The sequence below is a fragment of the Pinus tabuliformis genome, chromosome J (genome assembly GCF_031772625.1).
Source record: "Pinus tabuliformis cultivar Carrire ecotype Pingquan chromosome J, CPIR1, whole genome shotgun sequence".
In the NCBI taxonomy this organism is placed as follows: Eukaryota; Viridiplantae; Streptophyta; class Pinopsida; order Pinales; family Pinaceae; genus Pinus; species Pinus tabuliformis.
This window is the reverse complement of record NC_142295.1, coordinates 1,598,491,355-1,598,514,885: the sequence shown is the minus strand read 5'-3', so window position 1 is coordinate 1,598,514,885 and position 23,531 is coordinate 1,598,491,355. Positions and strand designations below refer to the sequence as shown.

Below are 23,531 nucleotides of genomic sequence, written 5' to 3'. Positions count from 1 at the left end.
TGACTATAATAATCTATGTGAGCATACATTCCTCATCTTTCCTTTCGGTCATCCAGACTTCTTGTAGCAGCTTCATTTGAATGAAAGAACTTTATCCTTTAGACCTGCTTTCCTGTTATGTCATCATACCATCATCCCTCGAATCCCACGAGTTGGAATTCCCGATGAAACTCTTGCTTTCTTTTAGATTGGTGAATCCTTTGATAAGGATTCCATCAGAGAAACTTTCATATCCTTACCTGACAGATGTTTCCATATTGACTATGGTATGATGATCCCAATCAATGATGACCTATACTTCTTTCTATTTCAGTGAGGTTTCCAAGAGCCCTTATTCTTCATAATCAATAGAATTTATTGCAGACATTCTTTCTGCTTCCCACGTTAAGAGCTCTTACTTCTAATGCTTCTATCACGATGCTACTTTCTAATCTAATGCATCCTGTTTTCTTTACATTGCCCCCTATATATAAATTACAAGTTGAAAGTACCTTCTTAGTGAAGAAGATCATCTCAGTCATGTAGAGGTCTTTTTGCTTCTTCCTTCTTAAGCTTCTTGGTCTAAGGTTCTTTCACTTCCTCAGTAATATGGGTTCTTCCCTGTCCCTCTTGCATTTAGGACAATCTCTTCTATAGTTTCGAAGTTTCTGACAACCATAGCATCTTTCCTTAGCCATGTTCTTGCTTTTCTTTGGAGGACCAAACTTTCCAAATTTCCCTTTTCTTCTTGTCATTGATTGATCCCTTCTATCTGATCTTTTGTTACTTTCTTTCTTCAACCTGTCTTCTTCTGCCTTGTAGAGAGACCATAATTTGATGAATTGGATAGCTTCCTCTTCACTAGTAGATATGAGGTTACCTTGTTCATCAACCAATGCATTTAGAATAACGAAGATCATTTCGTTATTAGATACCATCTCTCCTAGATCCTGCAATTGCCCTTTTATTTGAGATGCTTTTGAAAGACATGATGATATCCCTTCATCCTTTGACACCTTTACTTTATATAGATCATATCTAAGTGATATGATATTTTCTATCATGCTTTTAGAGAAAAGTTCTACGAACTTATCATACATTTCTTTAGATGTCTCCAGCTCGGCTACATTGGAAATGGGAGGATCTTTGATAGATTCCTTAAGAATCTTTTGAGCCTTGAGATCCCTTTCCATGTATTCAAATAATGCTTGTTCTTCGGATGGCTTGGAGACCTTTCCATGGACATGATCAATGACTTCATTTACTTCAAGGACTATGTCTATCCTTCTTTTCCATACAAGGAAGTTTGATATCCCAACCAGCTTATGGTTCTCCTTGAAACATGAAGTCATTTTTACTAGATTAGATTATAATAAAATGGTACTTACTAGTGAAGATATAATCTTCAACCTGATGACGAACTTATTTCTTTAAATGATCCCTTTTAAATGAGATCCTTGCTTCAAGAGAGAAGATTGCCTTTCGATCTAACCTTCCTTAGATTTGAAGAGCTTCCACTTCTTTGATGATGTATGAGTGATGATCTTTGAATTGCTTCTAGGATTTTGGTTTTTCTTCCCGCTTCCTTCTTGAAGATAATTTCAAGATTCTTGTTAGAGTATATTTCTTCAATCTAGGGTTTTAGCGGCCCTGGAATCTGCTATGATTCTTCTATCATTGCTTGATGTCTTTTTGAATCCCCATTCTTGTCTTCAACACCTAAGCTCTGATACCATGTTGAGAAATCTAGGGCATGAATAGTTAAAATATTTCTCTGCTTGGTAATTGCTTGTGATATATTTTACTTCTTAGTTTATAGAATTTTCTTCGTTATGTTATTATTGTGTTCTTTTCATCAAGACAATTACCAATATGCACAATAAAAGACAAGTGACATAGTATGTAGGCTTGTCAGCCAGGGCCAAAACCTCTCACCTCTTGAGAGGAAAACCTGATCAAAATTCTTCTTCTAGATCTTCAATTGACGAGTACCAAGACCATGACATGGATCCTTGACTCTAGTATCCTCCCAAGAACCTTGTCACTAACCTTGATGCTCTGCCTCTTCCCTTTCTCAACTTTCTTCTTGATCTCGAACTGCTTTCCTCGGCTCCTTCTAGAGAAACTCGATCTCTATACTTCACACTGCTTCTTCTCGACTTCTCCTAGAGAAACTCGGTCTCTATGATCTCACTGGCTTCCTTTAGAGAATCTCGGTCTCTAGATCTTTATCTCGGTTATCCAGAACAAGTATCTAGAAGAATCCTTTCTTCGCTGCCCCAAAATGCCCCAGAAGAAACCTCCTCTTCGCTGCCCCAGAAGAAACCTCTCTTCGTTGATCCAGAAGAAAAACTCTTCTTCGTTACCCCAGAAGAATCTCTCCTTTGCTGCCCCATAAGAAAAACTCTCTTAGTTGATCCCTAAAGAAACCTTACTACGCAATACCCAGAAGAATCTCCTTCACTATACCTTCTTCGTACTTCTTTTGTTGGACTCTACTTCGCACTTCTTCTTGATCAAATGCTTGTTGAGTTGCTTGCTCTAAGTGAGGCTGAGTGTGGCTTATATATACACCTTTCCTCATGTCCTTTAGGCCGACATGATCACTTGTGGTTAGGCCGACTTCTTCTAGCAGTTTCTTCCATCGTTGTAGGTCGACTTGAAGAGGATAAGTGACAAGGTCTTGGAGGATACTTTTCATAGACAAGTTTGACCTTTTACAAAGTGTAACATGACTTCATTACATGACAATGACTCTAACATTTTATGACTAGATGACAAATAAATCCTAAAGACTCTCAATGGGAGCCTTGACTTAAAAATAAAATCTCTTGCTCATGAAATCCATGAAGCAAGTCAATACAATAATTTTATTTTTCTTCTATACATCTCATTACATAAAATCATAATTACATGTCATTATGAAGACCAAACCTAGTTACGCTTTTCAACAACCATCGCCCTGTCTGTCGGTTTAGGCACCACCTCCCAAACATCGTTCTGCATGATCGAGGTGTACTCCTCAACCATAACATCCTGCCACACTTGTTGCTGTGCAACCTCTTGATATTTGGAAGGCTCATTATTCACTAACTGGCTAATCAATGCCATGTAGCCAATGTACCTATCTGGTTGTCTCCGCTCTCTCCTACCCGTCGTAGGGGTCCCCACAAACTCCTGAGCATCCTTGAGTGTTTGCAAAACCTCTTGGTTCCTCCTGCCAATTGTAGAAGGTGGAATTTGGACTTCCACATCCGCTTGATGCATCTCACGCATCTACTGCTCTATGCTCTGGGAACTCTCTAGAACACTTGTACTAGTAACAATACTCGTACTATCTTGTCCCTGATTCTACTGTTCTACCCTTGGAGCTTCTGGTCGCTGCTCATTATGATCAACTGCTGTTGGAAAATCTTTGGACCTTTGATATGTTTTGTTCTTCACGAGTCAAACATCTCTCCTAACAATTATCTTCCTAGACCCTAGAATAAATATCCGGTATGCCTTTGAAGTCTCACTGTATGTGGAAGTCAATTTCCACCTTCTACAATTGGCATGAGGAACCGAGAGGTTCAACAAACACTCAAGGATGCGCATTATGAGATTTTGTTGGCTGCTCATTATGATCAACTATTGCTGGCAAATCTCTGGACCTCTGATATGCCTTGTTCTCCATGAATTAGACATCTCTCCTGACAATTATCCTTCTGGTCCCTAGAATAAATAGTCGGTATGCCTTTGAAATTTCACTGTATCCGTCAAAGTACCCCTTCTCTATAGTCCGATCCAATTTGGAACGTGTTTCCCTTAGAATGTGACAATAAGCCATACAACCAAATATTCTGAGGTGGTTGACATCTAGCTTCTTCCCTGTGAACGCTTCCTCTGGTGTCATCTTTCCCAATGCCTTATGTGGGACCTTGTTCTGAATATATACGACAATACTGGATGCCTTTGCCCATATTTATCTTGGCATATCGTGGTCATACAACATGGCCCTAGCTGCCTTTGATATAATGCGGTTCCTTTCGTCAGCAACCCAATTTTGCTGCAGGTTGTAAGGAACTGTCCATTCCCTCTTGATGCCCTCCCTGGTACAAAACTCTTGGAAGCCTTTTCCTGTATGCTTGCCTCCATTATCTGACCGAAGAACCCTTATCTTCCTGCCCATCGAATCCTCCACAAGTGCTTTGAACTCTTGGAAGCGATTGAAGACCTCATCCTTGGTCTTCAAGAGGTAAATCCAAGTCTTCTTGGAGTGATTGCCAATAAAAGTAATGAAATATTCCTAACATCCGAGAGATTGAGTCGACATCGAACCACATATATCAAAATGAATTGAATCAAGCCCACCTTCAAATCTCTTGTAACTCGTTGGAAAAGCTGCCTTAGCAAACTTCTCTAACACACATCCCTTACACACATCGTTGTGCTCCATGCTCACCTCTGGAACACTTGTCACTGTTTCCCTGACAAACGTAATTTCCTCGTGATAGATATGGCCCATCCTCTTATGCCAAAGCTCTCCCTGATCTCTCAGATCGTTGATCTAGTGCTTTTGGAGTATCCATCTGCAACCTGTAAAGTCTGCTGCTGCTGACTCCAATTACTATGGGTGAATTCCACTCCTGGCACTTAATCAACACCTTCTTCCCTCTAAAGAGTACATTGTACCCCTTATCCTGAAAAATAGAAACAAAAATAAACTTCATCCCCATTTCTGGCACATGCAACACATCGTGGATTGGAATAGGTTTGCCAGACTCCCTCTGAAATAGTACTATCCCCCTCACAATTAGAGAACACTTGGACTTATTACCCATTTCAATTTGGTATCTTATTTCCTCCTTATCGCTAGAGAAGTACTCTCTAACTCCTGTCATATGGAATGATGCCCCACTATCTATGTACCACACACCCTGTGAGGTTGAGCTAGTAAGGCAAGCTATCAGTGTGCTGTTGTTTTTCCACGACCCTGGTTTCTAGGATAGAATCTTAAAGCTTTGATGCTACTAAACCAAGATTCACAACAAAGCAACTTTGCACAGAGGAACAATATAATGCAGTAAATCAATCACGTGCACAATAAGAACAATAACAAGAAGCTTTGTAACCCAATATCGTTATATTATCAACATATAATACAACTGTCTAGGGCTCCCGTACCAGGGATAATGGCCCTCAAATATCCAATGGTACAAGAATGCAAGATACAATGACAATCTCGCTAATCTAGTGCACAGTCACAACCTCTGTGTCGTATGTCGTCCTGTCAATCCTTCGCTCCTGATTTGCAACAATCACAACTCTGCCTCTATCAATGAACCATGTCCATCTGCCCATTGAACACGGCTCCACCTACTCTCACGCTGATCGTAAGACCATCTACACATCAACACATCAACACATCGAGACTCCGTTTGAGTTGTTCACAACTTCCTTTCCTCACTGCTGCTCCTCAGCTACTTAGGGTCTTCTTCCCACTATAGCCTCTCATTGGTGCTATATGAAGGCTAACATAGGGCAACCACCTATCGCTGCTGCAAGTCTCTTCTCCAACAATGAACATGGGCTGTCATAAGCTGCTCCTCTGGCTGGCCAAACATGAGCTTCAAACTGCCTCCCTCTAGTAGCTTCCTTCGTCCATCAAAGAGCTACTCATAGGCTCAATACTTCACCCACCTTTTGCTTCCAGGTTCCTTTATGACAGGTTGATCAAGGGGTACTCTTGGGTCACCTACACGCTGCCCTCCAACAGTCCTAGGGCACCCAATACAATCTGTCCAACTGGACCACCATCCACTAGTATCCAAATCAACACGAATACATCAACAATTACATAGCTCTGCAATCCTTAAGGGTTGATGTCTTTCTCTGAAATTCTGGTTGCTGGTTAGGGCTTGATTCAATGCTACTACAACCCTTTCTTCATCCCCATTAGACCTCCTTTTGACTGCGGCCTCCCTCCAAGACTCTTCTGCTACAATTATGGGCTAGTAAACTTGCCTCCAAATAGCTCATAATTCCCTGTTCTGATCTGCGGCCCCACCTGTAGCTTCTATCAGCCTTATGACCCTCCTTCCCAAGTGAAAACAGGCCTGTGTCCTATCTGAAAGCTACAACTAAGGCTGCTAACTTCTCTAAGACACATCCCTTCTCACTAACACCTGCCAATTCTTCCTTGACACATTTCACCCTGCTAAGGTAAGACACAACAATTTTTCCACCTTTGTTTGTTTAGTGGTTCGAAGTTTCTCCCTCAAGATCAACTTCATGTTTACACTAGAATCTTGATAGAGCTTACAAGTTGCATCCCACATCTTCTTCCCCGTACCTTTGTCTGCTATATGAGGCATGATGTAGCCCTTGACCCCATCCAGAATAATGCGCTTGGTTTGGTATCATGCTTATTGTAGGTGAGGTGTTGTGCTGCATCCGTTGGTATGGTTACAACACTCGTCGCGTACTCGTTTAGACCCTTCTCCTCCAAGATTAACGGGATTTCCATATACCAAAGTTAGGGGTTCCCTCTAATCTGTCCTGATCCCATAAACCAACTGAAACCATTTCTTTGAAATCCTCTAAAAATAAGCAAAATCCAAGTAAATCTAGAAGAAATCGATCTGGGTTTTACAAACACGCAGTTTCCTCTCCTGTACCCTGTGCTAAGCTTCTCAAGTAAATCCTTTGCACTTCAGAGCTGCTTGGATACCATGTGAAAATTTCTAGATCTAACTTTGATTTATGTAGAATTTCCTTGAAATTTTGCATTTGCCATGATGTCAATCCTGAAAACAAGTTCGTTGCACCAAGACAGAATTTCTCTACGTAATTTGCAACGGAATAGGAACAGAAATAAAAACACATTCACACACAATAACACAGTAAATTTTCTAGGTAACCCAACTGGGAAAACCCTCTGCTAGCTGTAGAATTTTATTGACAGAATTGAGCAAATAGAATTTGTTTACAAGGCAATCTGTTTCACTAGAGAACAAGATTGTTCTCACTGCTAATACTTAGCTGAACCCTGCTTGCAGGAAAGCCCATCTCAGCTCCTAAATCCTTGCACTGCCTGGCTCCTATTTCCTAGCGCTGGGCAGCTCATATTATGTAGGAATTAGCTCTTAAATATCAATGCACTTCTGCAAGGAATTTTCTCTGTCATAAGCTGCGTACAGGCCTGTCCTTACACGCTTTTCCTAGCAGCCAGTTCTCACACAAAACTTGTGCTCAAAACAATATGATACAATTGTGCCTTTCAATCTCCTCTTATGCAATTCGATCAAGCTAAAACTGGCAAGTGTATATTTGGAATATGAGTTAAGTTTGACTTGCTAACTGAGTCGAACTGACTCTTCAACTCGTCCTGCCTCAAATAGACTTTGAAACTCTTTAACTCGACCTTTTCCAAATACAACTTGCACTTGGAGACAAACAAGACTGAGTCTCCAACTCCTGTGCATGAGCTAACTGCACCATGACTCCTAATTTCTAGGGACTTGTGCATGCTAAAGAAGACTTGAGTGAGGTCTATCTTGACTAAGGCACGAGTTAAGAAGACCTTTACTCGCTACTTTTCAAAAATCTAGGGTTATTGTAGTTATATGGTAATTTGTCTCAGGAAAATTATTTACTGCAAACACTGAATAAAAATACTACTGCAATATTCACGAATTAAAATTCACAGGAACTGAGAAAACCGCCAACATAAAAATGGATAACGATATTTTTGGACAAATGTCCCTGGAAAAACCCCAATGTGGGGAAAACCAGTTCAGCAGATGAGGGTTTTTTATTCTTCAGCAAATCTGTAATTGATAGATTACATAATGTTAAACTGATTTTTGTAAAAATGGCAAAGCTCCGACAAAAATTGATCTTCACTTCTGCAAGTTAATTCGACCCTTTGGAAGCAATTTGGTCCCTTGGAATCAATTTGGCCCTCCTGTATGACACTAACTCGGCCCACACGTGCGGCTTGGAGAAACTCGGCCTCCACTGGCAACTCACACTCTTGGAGAAATATCTCGGCCTCCACTGGCAATTCGATCTCCTCTGACAAATTCGGCCTTCCTCCTACAAATTGATCTCTCTGGCAAATATGTCCTTTGGCAAATCGGCCTTCCTTTGGTAATTCACATAGTCTAGAGAAAATTGACCTTTTGCAAAATAATTTGGCCTTGCAGAAACTCCCTCTAAAACTCAGAAGCTGGCAGTCACTCAGATGAAGAATGTGCTCCGGAAATTTTCTTCTCGCTTAATCACTACTGAAACATTCGTTGGTGTCAAAATCCCACGCTATCACTATGCCCTTGCTCAATCGTTGTGTGTCTCCAAGATGCCCATCGATTTCCTCTTATTATCTCTCATTGAGAATTCAACGGCCAAGATCTAATCCTAATTGATGGCTAAGATCATCTTGACTCTATCAAGTCACTTTTATAGAAGTCATTAGAGAGAAATCAACTTGTCTCAATTAATACTGATTAGTTAACCTGTTTTCCTAAGTTAAGAAAATAATTAAAAGCTGGTTAATAATCTAATTAAGACATTTTCCCTTAGAAAAATTTGCTGGGCTTGGAGATAATTTCTTTTCTTGTGCTCTTAGTCTCAATGACACCCCCTGAGACTAGAATACCTGTCCAACCTACAAAATCTAACATTTGGGATGTAAAATCTCCCAGCAGGATTCACAACAAAAATAGGTGTGATAACTGATACATTATATTTGAATATAATGACTCCCAATGGGAATGTTGTCCATTATAATTCTTTTTCACTTCTATAAAGCATCAGTGATTAGTCAACCAGAACCATGTGTCACTATTGCTGCATGGATAATGGCAAAGAGTGTGAAATGGAATTGACCATATGTGATTCTAGCCACATAGGATGTTTGATGTTGGGCCTGAAATTTGAAGGTGAATTTTCCATCTAAGGTCATATAATTAGCTTCTTTACTTCAATAGAGAGGATCTTAATCTTGGATGAATCAAGAAAGACATCTTCTTCATTAAGAGGTGCCAGAATGCCAATAGTTTTGCATAAATTATCATTATGGGCATTGATCACTCTCCAACTCTCTTTCTTGACCAGCTTGTTGGGGCCTTTATAACAGCAAATGAAGATGTACAAGGATATCAATTTCCTAAGAGATGTAGGAAATTGATATCCTTGTACATCTTCATTTGCTGTTCTATCTTACAGCAATGCCACATTTTTCCATATGCTAGTTAACGTTTGCACTTTTGTATTTAGCTCACAGATGCCTTGGGTTCATCATTCGGTGTATAAGGTTCTGATCTTGCTTTCAGATCATCAGTTTCAAGAAAATACATTTCCTTCTTTCTGTGCTGTTTCATTGCATTCAAATGATTTATTTATAATAGCGATTTCCTTCAGCTTCACTAACCAAGTGTAAACGGAAGCACTATTTAGTATTAAGTATTAGTGAAAATGCACATAACATTTCTTCCGAGACATTTAATCCAAAATATGTCGTCTAAAGTGCTCTTTTTTTGAAATCCAGGAATCCTTGATTGGATGTCAGGCATGTTCCTCAAGCCCAAGGAGTCCCCACCACAAACTCTACAAAATGGAAGTGAGATTGAAGATGCCAATACCAGCAATCAAATTGGTGACGGTGTTTGTAAAGAGTACAAGCTTTCAAAGGAAAATGTACTTAAGAATGTTCTAAGAGTTTCTGTTCAGAAAAATACTGAAGAGAAACTAAATTTGGTGTCTTTTGACACTGACCTTCCTGGTGATGTTGTGCTTCATTGGGGAGTGTGTAAAGATGATTCTAAAAGATGGGAAATTCTTCATCAGGGTGAATATCCCTCTGATACCATTGTATTTAGAAGGAGAGCCCTTCAAACTACGTTTCAGGTATTTGGCTTATTTCATGTTTTTGAACTTTTAATGTCAGATTGGTTGTTTGTCTTAGCCCATGTACTGCTGCTCCCAAGAGAAAGCTTTAATAAACCATGAAAATTAACGCTTTTCATAAATCATGTTAAGGCAATAAAACACATTCTTTTTTGAGTTTGTGAAAACTCTCTAGTGATAAAGAAAGATATTTTCATCATACCAAGTTTATGTAGCATTGTTACACTTGCCCATGAAAAGGATTGAGATTTTTGGAATAAATTACAACCTTTTAAAGAAAAGTTGTAGCTAGAACTTCCTCCTTGATATTTTATCATCAATATTTACAATCCTATGAGAAACCTAATTTTGTATTTCATTTATGTTGATACAAAGACATTTCATACAAATCATACATTCCTTGGAGTTTCCCATTCCAACATAGGCAAGAAGAGCCAACATGTCTTGGGTGCCTGTTTCAGGGGAGTCCAATTAGTTTAAACAAATTCCTATTCTAGTGTGATACTGAATGGCTAAATCTGATCTGCAAGCCTGCAACTCACTCAAGTGTAACACTGTAGCATCTCTATTAAAGGTTGCCTGACAATGCTTTTTCCATAGGAGAAAATGCCTGTTAGAAACATGGTGTCCCATATGTTCTTTCCTACATTTCTAGGAACATTTTCGTAGCTCTTTCCACTCTCCTTTTCGCTTTAATTCATTAGTACGATTTTCACCTGGAACAATCATGTCATTTTTACAAACATGATGTTTTGAAAACTATTCTTCTCTTCCTGTGATATGTTTTCTCCCATAAATTCAATGTACTAAACACTTTAGGGAACTTCACTATTTGCTCAGCCCTAAATAGAAATTCAATTTCATTTTATTTTTCATTGTTTCAACAAAATTACTTTTACATGTCTTCCACCCCTATTTTTGTTTGATAAATCCCCTTTTTAAAACATCTTCTTTTGAATGTCCTGATTTTCCACAATAATTATAGGAGTTTGTTTTATCATTTCTACTTGTATTGGAACGAGATGTACCTTCTGTTAGCATCATGATACAAGTGTTGTTTTTGATGGCAACTCACTCAGAGGTCAATTCAGTTTTGGTAAAAGGCAACTCACAGTACAACAGGTATATTCAGAGGTTATAGGGCAATGGTACAAAAGAACAGGAAGATGGAACTAAGGTCTACTGATCAAAATAAAGAAGGTAAAGGAAAAAGCTGATACACGCTGGTCCACTTAGTCAAAACAACGTATACACGCTGTTCCACATAACAAAAAGAGCGTATACGTATACACGCACTCCCACAGAAAGAAAAGCGCGTACATGATTGGAAAACCTAGGTTTTGGTCCGAGGTATTTGGTCCGTGGTATTGACCCTAGGTATTTGGTTCGAGGTATTTGGTCCGTGGTATTGACCCTAGGTATTTGGTCCAAGGTATTGGTCCTAAGTGGTTTTGGTCCAAGGTATTGACAAAGGGCCTAAATCTATATAAGGAGGAGAAGATCATAAGGCCAAGTGTGCAAGTGTATGGGTTTCTAAGGAATACTTCTATCTGAAGTATATTTTATGTTGCAAGGGCTATGTTTGTGATTTGATCTAAAATACTTTGTGCACCTTGAATTCAATGTTGGATTAGGATCATGAGACCTAAAGTGACTTATTATTGGATGATCTGATATTGGTTGGGCTAGATCTAACTGTGTACACCTATTTTATTCTTTAAATGTCGTGATCTGGGTTTGTCTGAAGTTCAGAAGTGCAACAAAGTTATGAGTTGATATTTGCAGATATGTACGCTGGTTCGTCTCTTCAAAAGTGCGTGTACACGCAGGTTATACTCTTCAAAATAGCGTGTACAAAAGAAAAGCTTCTTTTTCAGATCTGACTAATCTATCTGATCAAATTCTGTTGTTTTACTGCTGTCTGTCAATGAAGTCTTCTTAGATCTGAATGTAAAATTGAATGCATAAGGAGGTTGGTATTTGATTGATTGATTGTATAAGTGAGAAGAAGTGATCTCTGTCGCTGCTTGTGTAAAGCTCTGTAAGTTGATAGTAGATATTCAGTATATTGCTGGTTGGTACAAACTTGATTCAAAAGTTTATGTTTGCAGTAGTTTTGAAGGTATACGCAGGTTTGATTAACGGAAGTAGCGTATACACGCAGTTTGGGTTCAGCCAAGTAGCGTATACACTTTGATGCATGGTTTTTGAGGTTACAGCTGGTTCTGAATGATGATGCAGGTTTCTGGGTTCAGCACAGTGTTCTGGTGTCAGTGATCTGATTGTTCAGATTAACTGAATGTTGGTTGATGCAGTTTAAGTTTAAAATTTTTTGATGGGTCCAGTATGAAAATTGGATGAAACATGGCCTTCAGATTGTGGTGTTGTGATCCAGGAGTATCCAGTCTGAAAATTCATGAAACGTGGTCCCTGGAGGAAGAAAGAAGGTCGTAGCCTTCTGTAGGTCGGCGCCTACGTACTAGTAAACAAATTGGCTTGTACAAGAGCTAGGGGGTTGCAGCTCCCTTCCAGTAGAAGCTGGAAAACGAGAGAAGGTTGTAGCCTTCTATAGGTGGGTGCCTGCGTACTGGTATGAGTCTGCACCAGTACAAGATTGTAAATAGATTTTCTTATTATTAAAAGAAGACAGAGACGACAGCAGCAGGTGGTTTTCACCCACATTGGGTTTCCACCTTAAATCTTGGTGTTCATGTGTGTTGCTTATGTGTGATGCTTTATTCTGCTTTTACTGCACTGTCTAATAAGTTACTGATGTACTGGTTTAATATCAACACATGATAAATTGTCTAAATCACAAGTTCTCTGGATATACACTGGTTTCTCTAATCACAATTGCATGTACACGCTAGTTCACTTCACTGAAGTAGTGTATATAAATCTGTTTGGGAAATAAAATTATTGATCTGATAATACTGATTCACCCCCGTCTCAGTATTATTGCCAACACCTTCAGTATCCTAATTTGTTATTATTTTGCTTGTGATATTGTTGCTTCTAAGTTCTTCTGGCTGCTTCTGCCTTTTTATTGCTGCTCACCAATTTGACCTCTGTGCTTGGCTAGAAGTGATTTGTCCAACTCCCCATCTTCATTATTCTTTGATGTTTGTTTCTGTTAATTCTTTTATAACAAATATGATTTATTTTATTTAAATAATTTTATTAAAAACCCAGAAAATATCTATCTCAAATAAATTCTAAAATTGTCGATAAAACTAACACATTGGTATATTAACTTAGAAAATTAAATTGCATTGGAAAATATCATAAGAAACCAGAGATATAACAACAGAAAATTCACCCACTAACAATCTTCCTTTTTTTATTAAACTCTGGAAAATTTTGGATTAGACCCACAGAGAAAATACACAAAAATTTTTAGTGGTATGAGAGCTTGTAACTTGGCCCTCAAGGAAATTGGCCTCTTGAGAGCTTGTAACAAATTATTGGCTTCATCCGGAGCTGCTCGACCTCCTCACTTTTCTCACGACCTCCTCAAACGTGCTGTGTGGCCTGTGCACATGTGCAACTTGGCCTTTGTGGATAATTCGACCTCCTCCAAAATCGGCCTCTTAGCTACTGTACTTGGCCTCTCCTTTTTCTAACTCGGCTTGCTTGAATTTCTTCCTAAAATCCTCTCAACAATCCCCTCTTATTCTCCTCAGTCAAATTGAACCTCTCATTGTTGAGAAATTTGCTTCCTCAACATAATGTGTCTTCACCTCTCCCTTAGGCTTATATTATAATTTCATTAAGCCAAAATCCCTAACTCTAATCTCCCAAGTGATCAATGGCTAGGATTAAATCCTAAGTCTCACTTGAGATCAATGATTGAGATTATATTGAAGTTACATAAATAATTTAGTTATTCATCCTTAGAACTTTGGCCTAATAGTCCACAAGAATTAATTAAATTAATTATTATACTTTTTGTTGAAAAGTGTAGCTAGGTTCGATCTTCATAACGACATGTAAATATGATTTTATTTAATGAGATGTAAATAAGAAAAATGAAATTATTATATTGACTTGCTTCATGGGTTTTATGACCAAGGATTTTGTTTTTGAGTCAAAACTCCCATTGAGAGTCTTTAGGATTTATTTGTCTTCTAGTCATAAAATGTAAGAGTCATTGTCATGTAATGAAGTCATGTTACACTTTGTAAAAGGTCATCTTGTCTATGTAAAAGTATCCTCCAAGAACTTGTCACCTAACCTCTTCAAGTCGACCTACAATGATGAAGGAATATGCTAGAACAAGTTGGCCTAAATTCAAGCTGTCAAATCAGCCTAAAGACCCAGTGAGGAGGTGTATATATAGGAGAACTCGGCCTCCATTCAAGGCAAGCAATTCAATCTGATTTCGGTCTAAGAGAAGTGCGAAGAAGGGTGCAAACGAAAGTGCGAAGAAGAGGTAGTGAAAGGGTTTCTCCAAGGTTACAAAAGTCACTATTCTAGGGCAGCGAAGAAGTATCTTCTGGGGCAGCAAAAAAGGTATCTTCTGGGCCAACGAAGTATCTTCTTGGCCGTATAAAGTTAGGGCAGCAAAGTTTCTTCTGGGATAGCGAAGGAAGGAATCTTCTGGGGCAGCAAAGGATAGACTCTTCTGGAAATAAAAGTAGAGACCGAGTTTCTCTATAGAAGACCTAGATACCGAGATTCTCTAGGGAAGTTGTGAAGGTGCAAAGGAAAAGGATAGAGACTGAGTTTCTTTAAAAGGAGCCGAAAGGGAGTAGTTCTAGATCAAGAAGAAAGGCAAAGGAAGGAAGAGGCAGAGCATCAAGGTTTGTGACAAGGTTCTTGAGAGGATACTAGAGTCAAGGGTCTGTGTCAAGGTCTTGGTACTTATCAATTGAAAATCTAGAAGAAGAATTTTGATTGGGTTTTCCTCTCAAGAGGTGAGTGGTTTTGGCCCTGGCTGGAGAATGTGAAAATTTGGAAGCCCAAAGTTCTACTGCAACAATTGATTATGTTTCTTCTATTTGTTAATTACTGAACAAAATTATTTACTGTTCCCTATAGTAAACATCGAAGCTAATACACTGCAGCCTTCACCACTTAAATAAAATGCGGAAACAAGAAACTGGACAAGAATGAAATACACAACGCATCTATACAGTTATTTTTGGACAAATGTCCTCGGAAAATGCAGTGTAGGAAAACCGGTGCAGCAGCTGAGGGTTTTATTATTATGTAGTATTAATTTCTGAATACAATCTCTGGATGCCTTACTGGCTATCCAGTACAAAGAATAGCATTGACAAAGAGGTAAGTGAGATTACCTCACACTATCACTGGAGATCCTGTTTGATCCAGCCATTGAATGAACAACCCCTGACTGCCTCTGTGCAGTCACTGCGTCAGCTCAGCGTCACAACCTCTAGGGACAACGTCACCCCTTCTATTGAGCCTTTAGGGACAACGTCACCCCTTCTGCTGATCAATTTGTTGCCTAGGAACTTCAATTTTCACCTCCCGCTCTCACACCCCGGCTTCTGGTTTCTGATATAGATTCCTCTAGCAAATTTTCAGACCTCCTCATGGCTTCTGCGCTACCTCTGTGTCAGCCTACGCTGGCCAACTTAGCCACTACGCTACCTCTGCGTCAGCCTACGCTGGCCAACTTAGCCACTGCGCTGCCTCTTCCGAATCTCTCTCTGCCTTCTCTGTTGAGTATTCCCGGATCATGAGAAATATCCAATTGGAACTATCGCTACCCCTCACTGCAAAAGATCAATTCGAATTTCTCTCCGGCAGCTGTTTTGCTTTAGAAATTCGATCTTCTGATCTATACTCGATGTATTCTACAAGTGCCCATCGATGTCCTTATAATCCTTCAATTGAGAACCAACGGCCCAAATTGGATTCTAATCAATTGCTCAGATCATTTGGACTCAATCTCCATCTTCTTCTAGAAGTTTCACCCACAGATAGATTAATACCCTTTAATTATTTTAATTTCCTAAGTTTAGACTTAGGCACCCATTAAAAATAATTAATTATTTTAATAAAACTGTCTCCGGGTGGAATTTCCCAAAACGATTTCTGGGTATTGGAGAATGCATGTGTCCTAGCCTTCCTGCAAATTTTGAGGCTTAGAGCACATCCGATGCTACCAAAAATCAACACTTCCTCTTAGCTAGGAATGTGCTCTAGTAATGTAACCTACTGAAGCATCACTCTGACTCTTAAACATCTCCTTCTGCGTTGTTGATGTCTGACATCACTACCCACCAACTACTGCGCAAACGCTGCATCTCTATTGCTGCTGACACTGCCACTACCAACACTGCATCCGTACTGCAACTCCCTCTCAAATTCTGCATCCGTGCTACTGCTGGCATTGCCACTACCAACACTGCGTCTGCATTGCAACCTTCTCCAACTATTGCTGCTAATGCGTCAGCAACGGAAAAGCATCCAAAATTATTGAACTGAAGTTCAACATGATGCATCTTATTGCTGGAGTTCTGACTGTTGCTAGTCTCTGTGCTGACCCTTTGAAGCCTTTGCGCTGCTGCTGACCTCTGCTTTGTGCCAACTGCATTGCTGCCAACTCTAGCTCTGCGCTGCTCAGTCTCTGGTGCTCCTAGCCACTACAACCGTCACTCCAACACTCCTCTGCACCAACTAACATTGGTCCATTCTGCTACTTCTGATCTGGGCTCCCGTAGCAAGGAATTGATCCAAGAGGTGTGTTCCTCAAGGATCTTGCCCACCTGCAGTCCTTTTGAACTATAGATCTAGATCACCCCACCTCCCTCTTGCAGGTATATTGGCTAACATGGCAAACTCTTCGTCCTCGATCTTCGCGGGTGCAGCCTTCAGATCATGCTTCTCATCTTTTTCCTTGTTCTTGAGAGGACACTGTGTTGCGTAGTGACCGAATTCACCACACCTGAAGCAATTAATATTTAAGACGCCCTTCTTCCGCCTCCCCTGCTCCTGTTGCCCCTTGGATGCGAGGGCTGCATTCTCTTCGTCCTCCTTGGGCTTCGACCCACTATTGCTGCTTTTGTCAAGTTTACACTTGACCAAGTCTCTCCTCAGCTCCTCTTGCTTAAGAGTTGCTCACATGCTCTGGACAAATACTTGCCACTCCTCTGAAACTGAGTTGAGGGCTAGTCTTACCATCTCGGAAGACTGAGGTGTAGAGCCCACATGTGCCAGTTCATCTTGGGTCTCTTGAATCTTTGCAAGGAATAGATTAATGCGTTCCCCCTTGTGCATCTGCGTGGATCTCATCTTTTGATCTAAGTACATCTTGTTGATTTGGGGTAGCATCGGATGTGCTCTAGCCATGAAAATTGGTGGAGAGGCTAAAGCACATGAGATCTCCAAGACCTAGAAATTGTTTTGGAAAATTCCATCCGGATGAGGAGCTATTAAAATAATTAATATTTTTAATGAGTTCCTAAGTCTAAACTTAGGAAAATAAAAATATTATTGGGTATTAATAAAGATAAGGATGAGAAGCTTCTAAGATATAAGGATCAAGTCTATTTTAATCTTAGTCGTTGATTAGGGACTTAATCTCGGCCGTTGATTCATCAACAGGAAAAGAGGGGGCTTGAGGGTCAGTTGGAGATACACCAGAGGGAGACTAGTCAGTTCAATTTTCTAGAGCGGGATTTGCTGATAAATTGAATAAGAGGTCTGGATTGCAGTGAGAGGCAACAAGTACATAATAGAGAGGCAAAGATAGTACTGGAGAATCAGTGCAGAGATTAGAGAGGCAGACGCAGAGAAAATCAGGAAGACGCAAAGGCAGCTGGATTGCGCAGTGATTGGAGGGCCTGCGTGGGTGACGCAGAGAGGCCAAGTGCTGATGCAGAGAGGCAGAAAGCTGATATAGAGGCCAGCTGGACTAATGTCGAGCTTTGGGGAAGCGCCAGAGGATTTATGGTATTACTGTCGTGTGGTTATCTCTGTTGGGTGAGCCAGTTTGGCACCCTAGTTGTACTCAAGAAAAGATTAATAAAATCCTCCTCTGCTGCACCAGTTTCCCGCATTGGGTTTTTCTGGGGACAATTGTCCAAAAATAACTGTGTTGATGTGTTTGATTTTTGTGCATGTATTTGTTTCTGTATAATGGTGTGATATCTGCAGTAGAATTTATTTTAATATTTACTGAAGGGATTTTGTAAACAAGTTATTGGAAATAAGTAGGTAAAATAAATCAGTTGCTGTAGTAACAAAATTTTCACATGGTATCAGAGGAAAGAATCAAAGATAGGAAGGGAAAATCAATTATGGGTTGAGATCATGATGCAAAGGCATCAACATCAGGAGACTCGTGCAGATTTTCAGAAAATTGCACAAGAGATAGAAATTTCAATTTCTCTATGTTGGCTTCCAGATTGGAAGAAGTTGCTTGTGTAACAAGCTCAACATCATCTGAAGTATGGTATATAGACAGTGGAGCCTCCTGTCATATGACAAGAATCCAGGAATGTTTCTTAGATTATTAGGAGGAAAGGATGAATTTTCAGATCACCATGGGGAATAAGGCAAAGTGTACTCTAGTAGGGAAGGGTACCATCATTTTTCAAACAGAAACGGGAGAGCGGTTCCGAGCTACCAATGTGCTGCATGTGCCAGGACTAGGGATGAACTTACTTTCTGTATCACAACTTCAAAGCAAGGGCTACAACGTTTTCTTCATTAAGGAGAAAGTATACGTCAAACACCCAAGTTGGAAAAAGAAAGTGCAGATCGGAATCAGGGGTAACAGGTTGTACACGTTACAGCTAGAATCACTAATGGCACTGATAGGCAGTCATGGAGACAAGGATTTGAATGAACTATGGCACAAAACAATGGGACATTTGCACCATGGGGCTTTGAGAATTCTCAGGAAAACTATAACAGGAGTTCCAAATCTTAGTACAGAAAGAGATGATGTATGTAGAGGATGTGCTCTAGGCAAGTATGCCAAAGCAACATTTCCTAGAAGTAAAAGCAGGGCCAAGAGTGTAATGAGATTGATACACTCAGATATATGCGAACCAATGTCCGCTAAAGCTCTTAGTGGTGCCAAATATTTCGTCACCTTCATCAATGACCACTCCAGGAAAACTTGGATTTATTTTTTGAAAACCAAGGATGAGGTTTTCTGTCGATTCAAAGAGTTGAAGGCTCTGGTGGAGAATCTGATTGGAAAGAACTAAAAGTTTTGTGCTCAGACAATGGTGGAGAATATGTCGACAAGGACTTCACAAATTTTTGCACTAGGGAGGGCATCAGAAAAGAGTGGACAACTCCTTACAATCCGGAGCAGAATGGAGTAGCAGAAAGGAAGAACAGGACTATCGTGGAAGCAGCCAGGGCCATGATGTATGATCAGGTTATGCCAAAATTCTTGTGGGCAGAAGCGTGCAACACGACAGTCTATGTCCTAAATAGAACTCCTCATCAGGCACTGGGCAAGATTACTCCAGAGAAAGTCTTCACCGGGAAGACACCTGAAGTTAGTCATTTTAGGATATTTGGGAGCTTAGCACATTGCCGCATACCCGAGGAGAAGAGGAAGAAGTTGGATCAAATTGCAGAGAAAGGGTATCTAGTGGGATATAGCGAGAACACTAAGGCATATAGAATCTATCTTCCAGGGAGCAGGAAGGTAGTAGTTCGACGAGATGTGAAGTTCATGGAAGATAGGGCTTGTTGACCACTACGTGTCAACGACCCATAGCAGTACACCTCCCTTTTTCGCAAAAGGGATAGTGCCTGATTGATGTGTTCGTGCTGTCCAGCTATCATCATCAGCTTGATCATCATCTTATAATGTAAACCCATTCTGCATGTGTATAATGTAAATAATCTCAGCAGATCCGTGTCGTGTATGTAATTACCTAGGTAAACCTACTTTTTTGGTGACGATCTACATTCCGGGAGGTTTTTTGTCTCACCGATCCATTCTCGGATGGTCAACAGAGTTTTCCTTCAGCCTTACCCCAAAGCCGGAATGGATTTTGTCACTGGGATCTTAGGGGAGTCCTAGTGTTCTAGATCGAGTCTATGTAAAAGTGATTTGGGAATAATCCTAACTATTTGGTTAGGTTATTTTATTACAAATTGCTTGGTCTGCTAGATTATATTTGTGTCGCAGAATTGGGTAGTCTGTGAGGGTTTTTTGCAAATGGGTTTTCCCCCTTGAGATGTAAAAAATGTGAAAATCATGATGTAAAGTGTCTTGAGGGTTGGAAAAATAATTTATCCCCTCATAGGTTAATTAATTAAAATTTCTGGCCAAAATTAATTAAAATCCTAACCTAGAAATTTACTTAATTCTAGGTCCCAAGTAAATTTAAATTCTCCGAACGCAAAATTCGTCGGTCCTTAAAAATTAAATTTTAAGAGGTCCAGGGACTAAGGTAAATTAATTATTTTGCTAAATTTTAAGCCTTTGGTCCCTGGGGTTAAGTCAAAGTCAAAATTTTGAGGAAATTAATTCAAAAAATTAATTTTTGAATTAATTAAAATGCATTTAATTGAAAAATTCGAATTTCCTCAATAATTTAAAATTTCGATGGACGAGATTAAAAGAAATTTTGATCCTCATCAACGGTCGAGATTGCTTTGACGAGGATCACTCGAACTAGCCATTGGATGATTTATTTTTAAATAGGAAGTCGTTTGTCAGTCCATTCATATGATCTTTTGATCGTGTGCTAAGCGAAAAGCTCTCTTGTAATCTCTTTATGAGCAATAAAGAAAGACTTTGGGGTTAATTTCTACTAGTGTTACTCTTCGTGGAAATACTGTAAGATATGTCATTTTCATGCATAGATTTCTTTTTAGCCATTGATGATAGCTTTCTGAAGAGTGATTTGAGTATAGGTATCTTGCTTAGTCGCTGGGGTTTGAATGATAATTTAAGTTTTGAATATAATAGCAGGTATCTCTATTTATCTGAATTTTATTATTGTTTTCTCGCTCTATGTTGATGGCTGAATTGAGTTTTGCAGGAAAATCTTGATTTTTTAGATCATTGGGCCTTCGGGGAAGTGTTCGGTTGAACCAACAAACTCCCAATCTGTGTTTTCTGAAGAGCCCAACTTAATTTGATCTCAGACTTATCATAAGATATTTTTTTATGGGCGATGCATGAAGGGTTTTGAGCTCAGTACCTCCTTTAAAATTCATTTTGTTTTTTTTTTTGTTTTTGCTAAATTGATAGATCTGGCTGTTGAGAACCTCAGCTTATCAGATTTGGGAGCGAAGTTGTACTTACACTCCCTAGATCTGATAGATCTGCCATTCATGTACATAGATCTATAATTATTTTTGGTTTTCTGACTTGGGTTTTTCTAGTTTTTGTATATATCGTTTGGGTGTTTTATTGTTGTCTTGCAGCTACAGATCTGAGGAAGAAATCTGCATAGAGTCCAGATCTAGGCCCTGGAGGGTAAGATCTGGATCTCTGGGGTTCATCAAAATCATTTTCTGGGGATATTATCCAGCATTTTGCAGTCCAAGGGTTTTATTTTTTTTTTTAAATCTGGAAAATTTTATAAGGGTTCCAAAATTCTTAAATCTGGAAATTTTGCGAGGGTTTCATGGTTTCATAAATAAGTCTGAAGCAGAAGATTTTAACATTTTAATTAGAAATTCTGGGGTTTTCTGGCTACCATTTGTCTGAGTTTTTCGATCTGCTGGTTGGGTTTTTGTTTCACTACAAAAATTTCGAATTTTTTTTAGGAACCCTCTCTTTTTTCCCTCTGTTATCTGCGTTTTCCATCTGCATTCAAAACCTCATTTTTGTCGCTGCCATAGCTTGCGGATTCCTCGGCCCTCATTCCATAGCTCTTTGTTTTGTCCTCGACTCCAAATCAAACCCTCCGCTGCCAGAACATCCCTTTGTCGTTTTTCCCTTCCTTCTAAGCGCTCCAAACAGCTCCACGTTCTTCCTATCTGCAACTCTCACCTTTCTTCCAGCCCCAGGCCTCCTCACACGTCCATTTCGTTGCTTTGTCTGCAACCGTCAAGCTCCAAACCTGCAAACTGTAACTCGCTGCCCTTCACCTTATCCGTAGCCTCCTCGCTTCACCTATCTGTAGCCTTTCCTATCCCTCATCTGCGTGGTGCCTTTCAGCTATCCGAAACCTGCACACATCAAACGCTGCCATACCCTCTCCCTAACCTGCGTGTTCCTTCCCACGGCTCTGTTTGCAACCTGTCCGTGTCCCTGCAGCAAACACACATCAAACCTCCTGCAGGCAGTCTCTAAACCTGCGTGCTAACCGTCCTTCCTCCTCGATCTGCTCCTTCCTTTCTGCTGCCTTTCCCTCAAACCTTCTCCACGCGGTCTCTAAACTTGCGTGCTAACCCTCCTTCCTCCTCGATTTGCTCCTTCCTTTGCGCTACCTTTCCCTCTGCCAGTTCGTCGATCCTCTTCCATCGTCGAGCTGCTAGTCGCTGCCATTCCAAGCTTCCCCTCTGCCCTCCTCGATATCCATGCATCTCCGCAGCTCCGTTTACGTTGCTCTTCCCTTCCTCTACCACCGAGTTCTCCTTTCGCCGTCCAACCTACATTCACTAACAAACAATTCACGCACAGCTAAAGGCTTTCGATTTTCATGTGTTACGAGTTAAGTTAGGCATTTTTCTTTTTTAGTTTAGTTTATGCATTCGATTTTTTTTTTCATTATTTAGTTTGTATAGAATCAGGGTTAGCTTATGTGCATTTTTTTAAAGTTTCATTTGTTGTCATTTAATAAAAAATCTAAAACATTTGATTCTTTATTTTTTACAAAATTAAAAGTCATAAAAATTTATAAAATAATAAAAAATCTAAAAACTTTTGAAAAATCTAAAAATCCTAAACATTAAAAAATTCTAAAAATTTTAAATTTTGTGATTAAGGAGTTAAAATAAATTGAAGGATTTGTGCTTAAACATTAAATTTTTTAATGTGGCTTGCGGCCCATTAAAAATTTGATTTATTAATCCGTTGATTTGTTTTACTTCTTTATATTTTGCCTAAGGAATAATTGAAGCGCTAATCTAAAGTTCCTTGGTGTTATCTGGTGATTAAATGCATTTTCGTGATTTTTCTATGGTCAAACTATGACTAGTGTTTTAAAATTTATATTGGCTTTAGGAGAAAGTTAATTGAATCTAGATCTGGGCAGTTAACGAAAATCATTTTAAATCTAGAATATCTTGTGTGATAAAGTTTTGGGCATTTACATTAATTGTTAATGATCGTCGCTTTGCCACATCTATAAGTTTTCTCTGGATGACTTGTTATTACTTAGTCTATGGTTAATTCAATATAAAAGGCACTGGTCTATACTCATTCTATCCTGTGGTTGTGTCTTGGTTACAATAGCGTTTAATTTATTCATCTGAGTTAATCGAGATTCGTTTATTTTCGTCAAGTTGTCCATCATTAAAATCTCATAGAGTCTGTTTTTCATAGGCTATCCTCATCCATTTACAAAAATTGGGGATAAATGGACAATTTCCCTTAAGAAGAGGAAATGATGAGAACTAGTCCTAATTCCAACTGTTCTAAGTTTAAATAGTATAATATCTGCTTGAACTCTATATTTCACATAGATCTTTCTAGTTAAAGAGGACGACTCACCTAACAATCCACCTAATTTTTCATCTACATCCCCTTATTACACTTTTGT

At 39.4% G+C, this 23,531-nt stretch overlaps 1 protein-coding gene across 1 annotated transcript in view; it reads left to right on the top strand.

Annotated features, from left to right (window-relative positions):
- Positions 1 to 23,531, top strand: part of AMY3 (alpha-amylase-like 3) — a 292,967-nt gene that overhangs the window by 71,404 nt on the left and 198,032 nt on the right. The window contains exon 6 of the mRNA XM_089379799.1: positions 9,512 to 9,870. Coding sequence (XP_089235925.1) covers positions 9,512 to 9,870 — 359 coding nt within the window. The remainder of the gene's footprint in view (positions 1 to 9,511; positions 9,871 to 23,531) is intronic.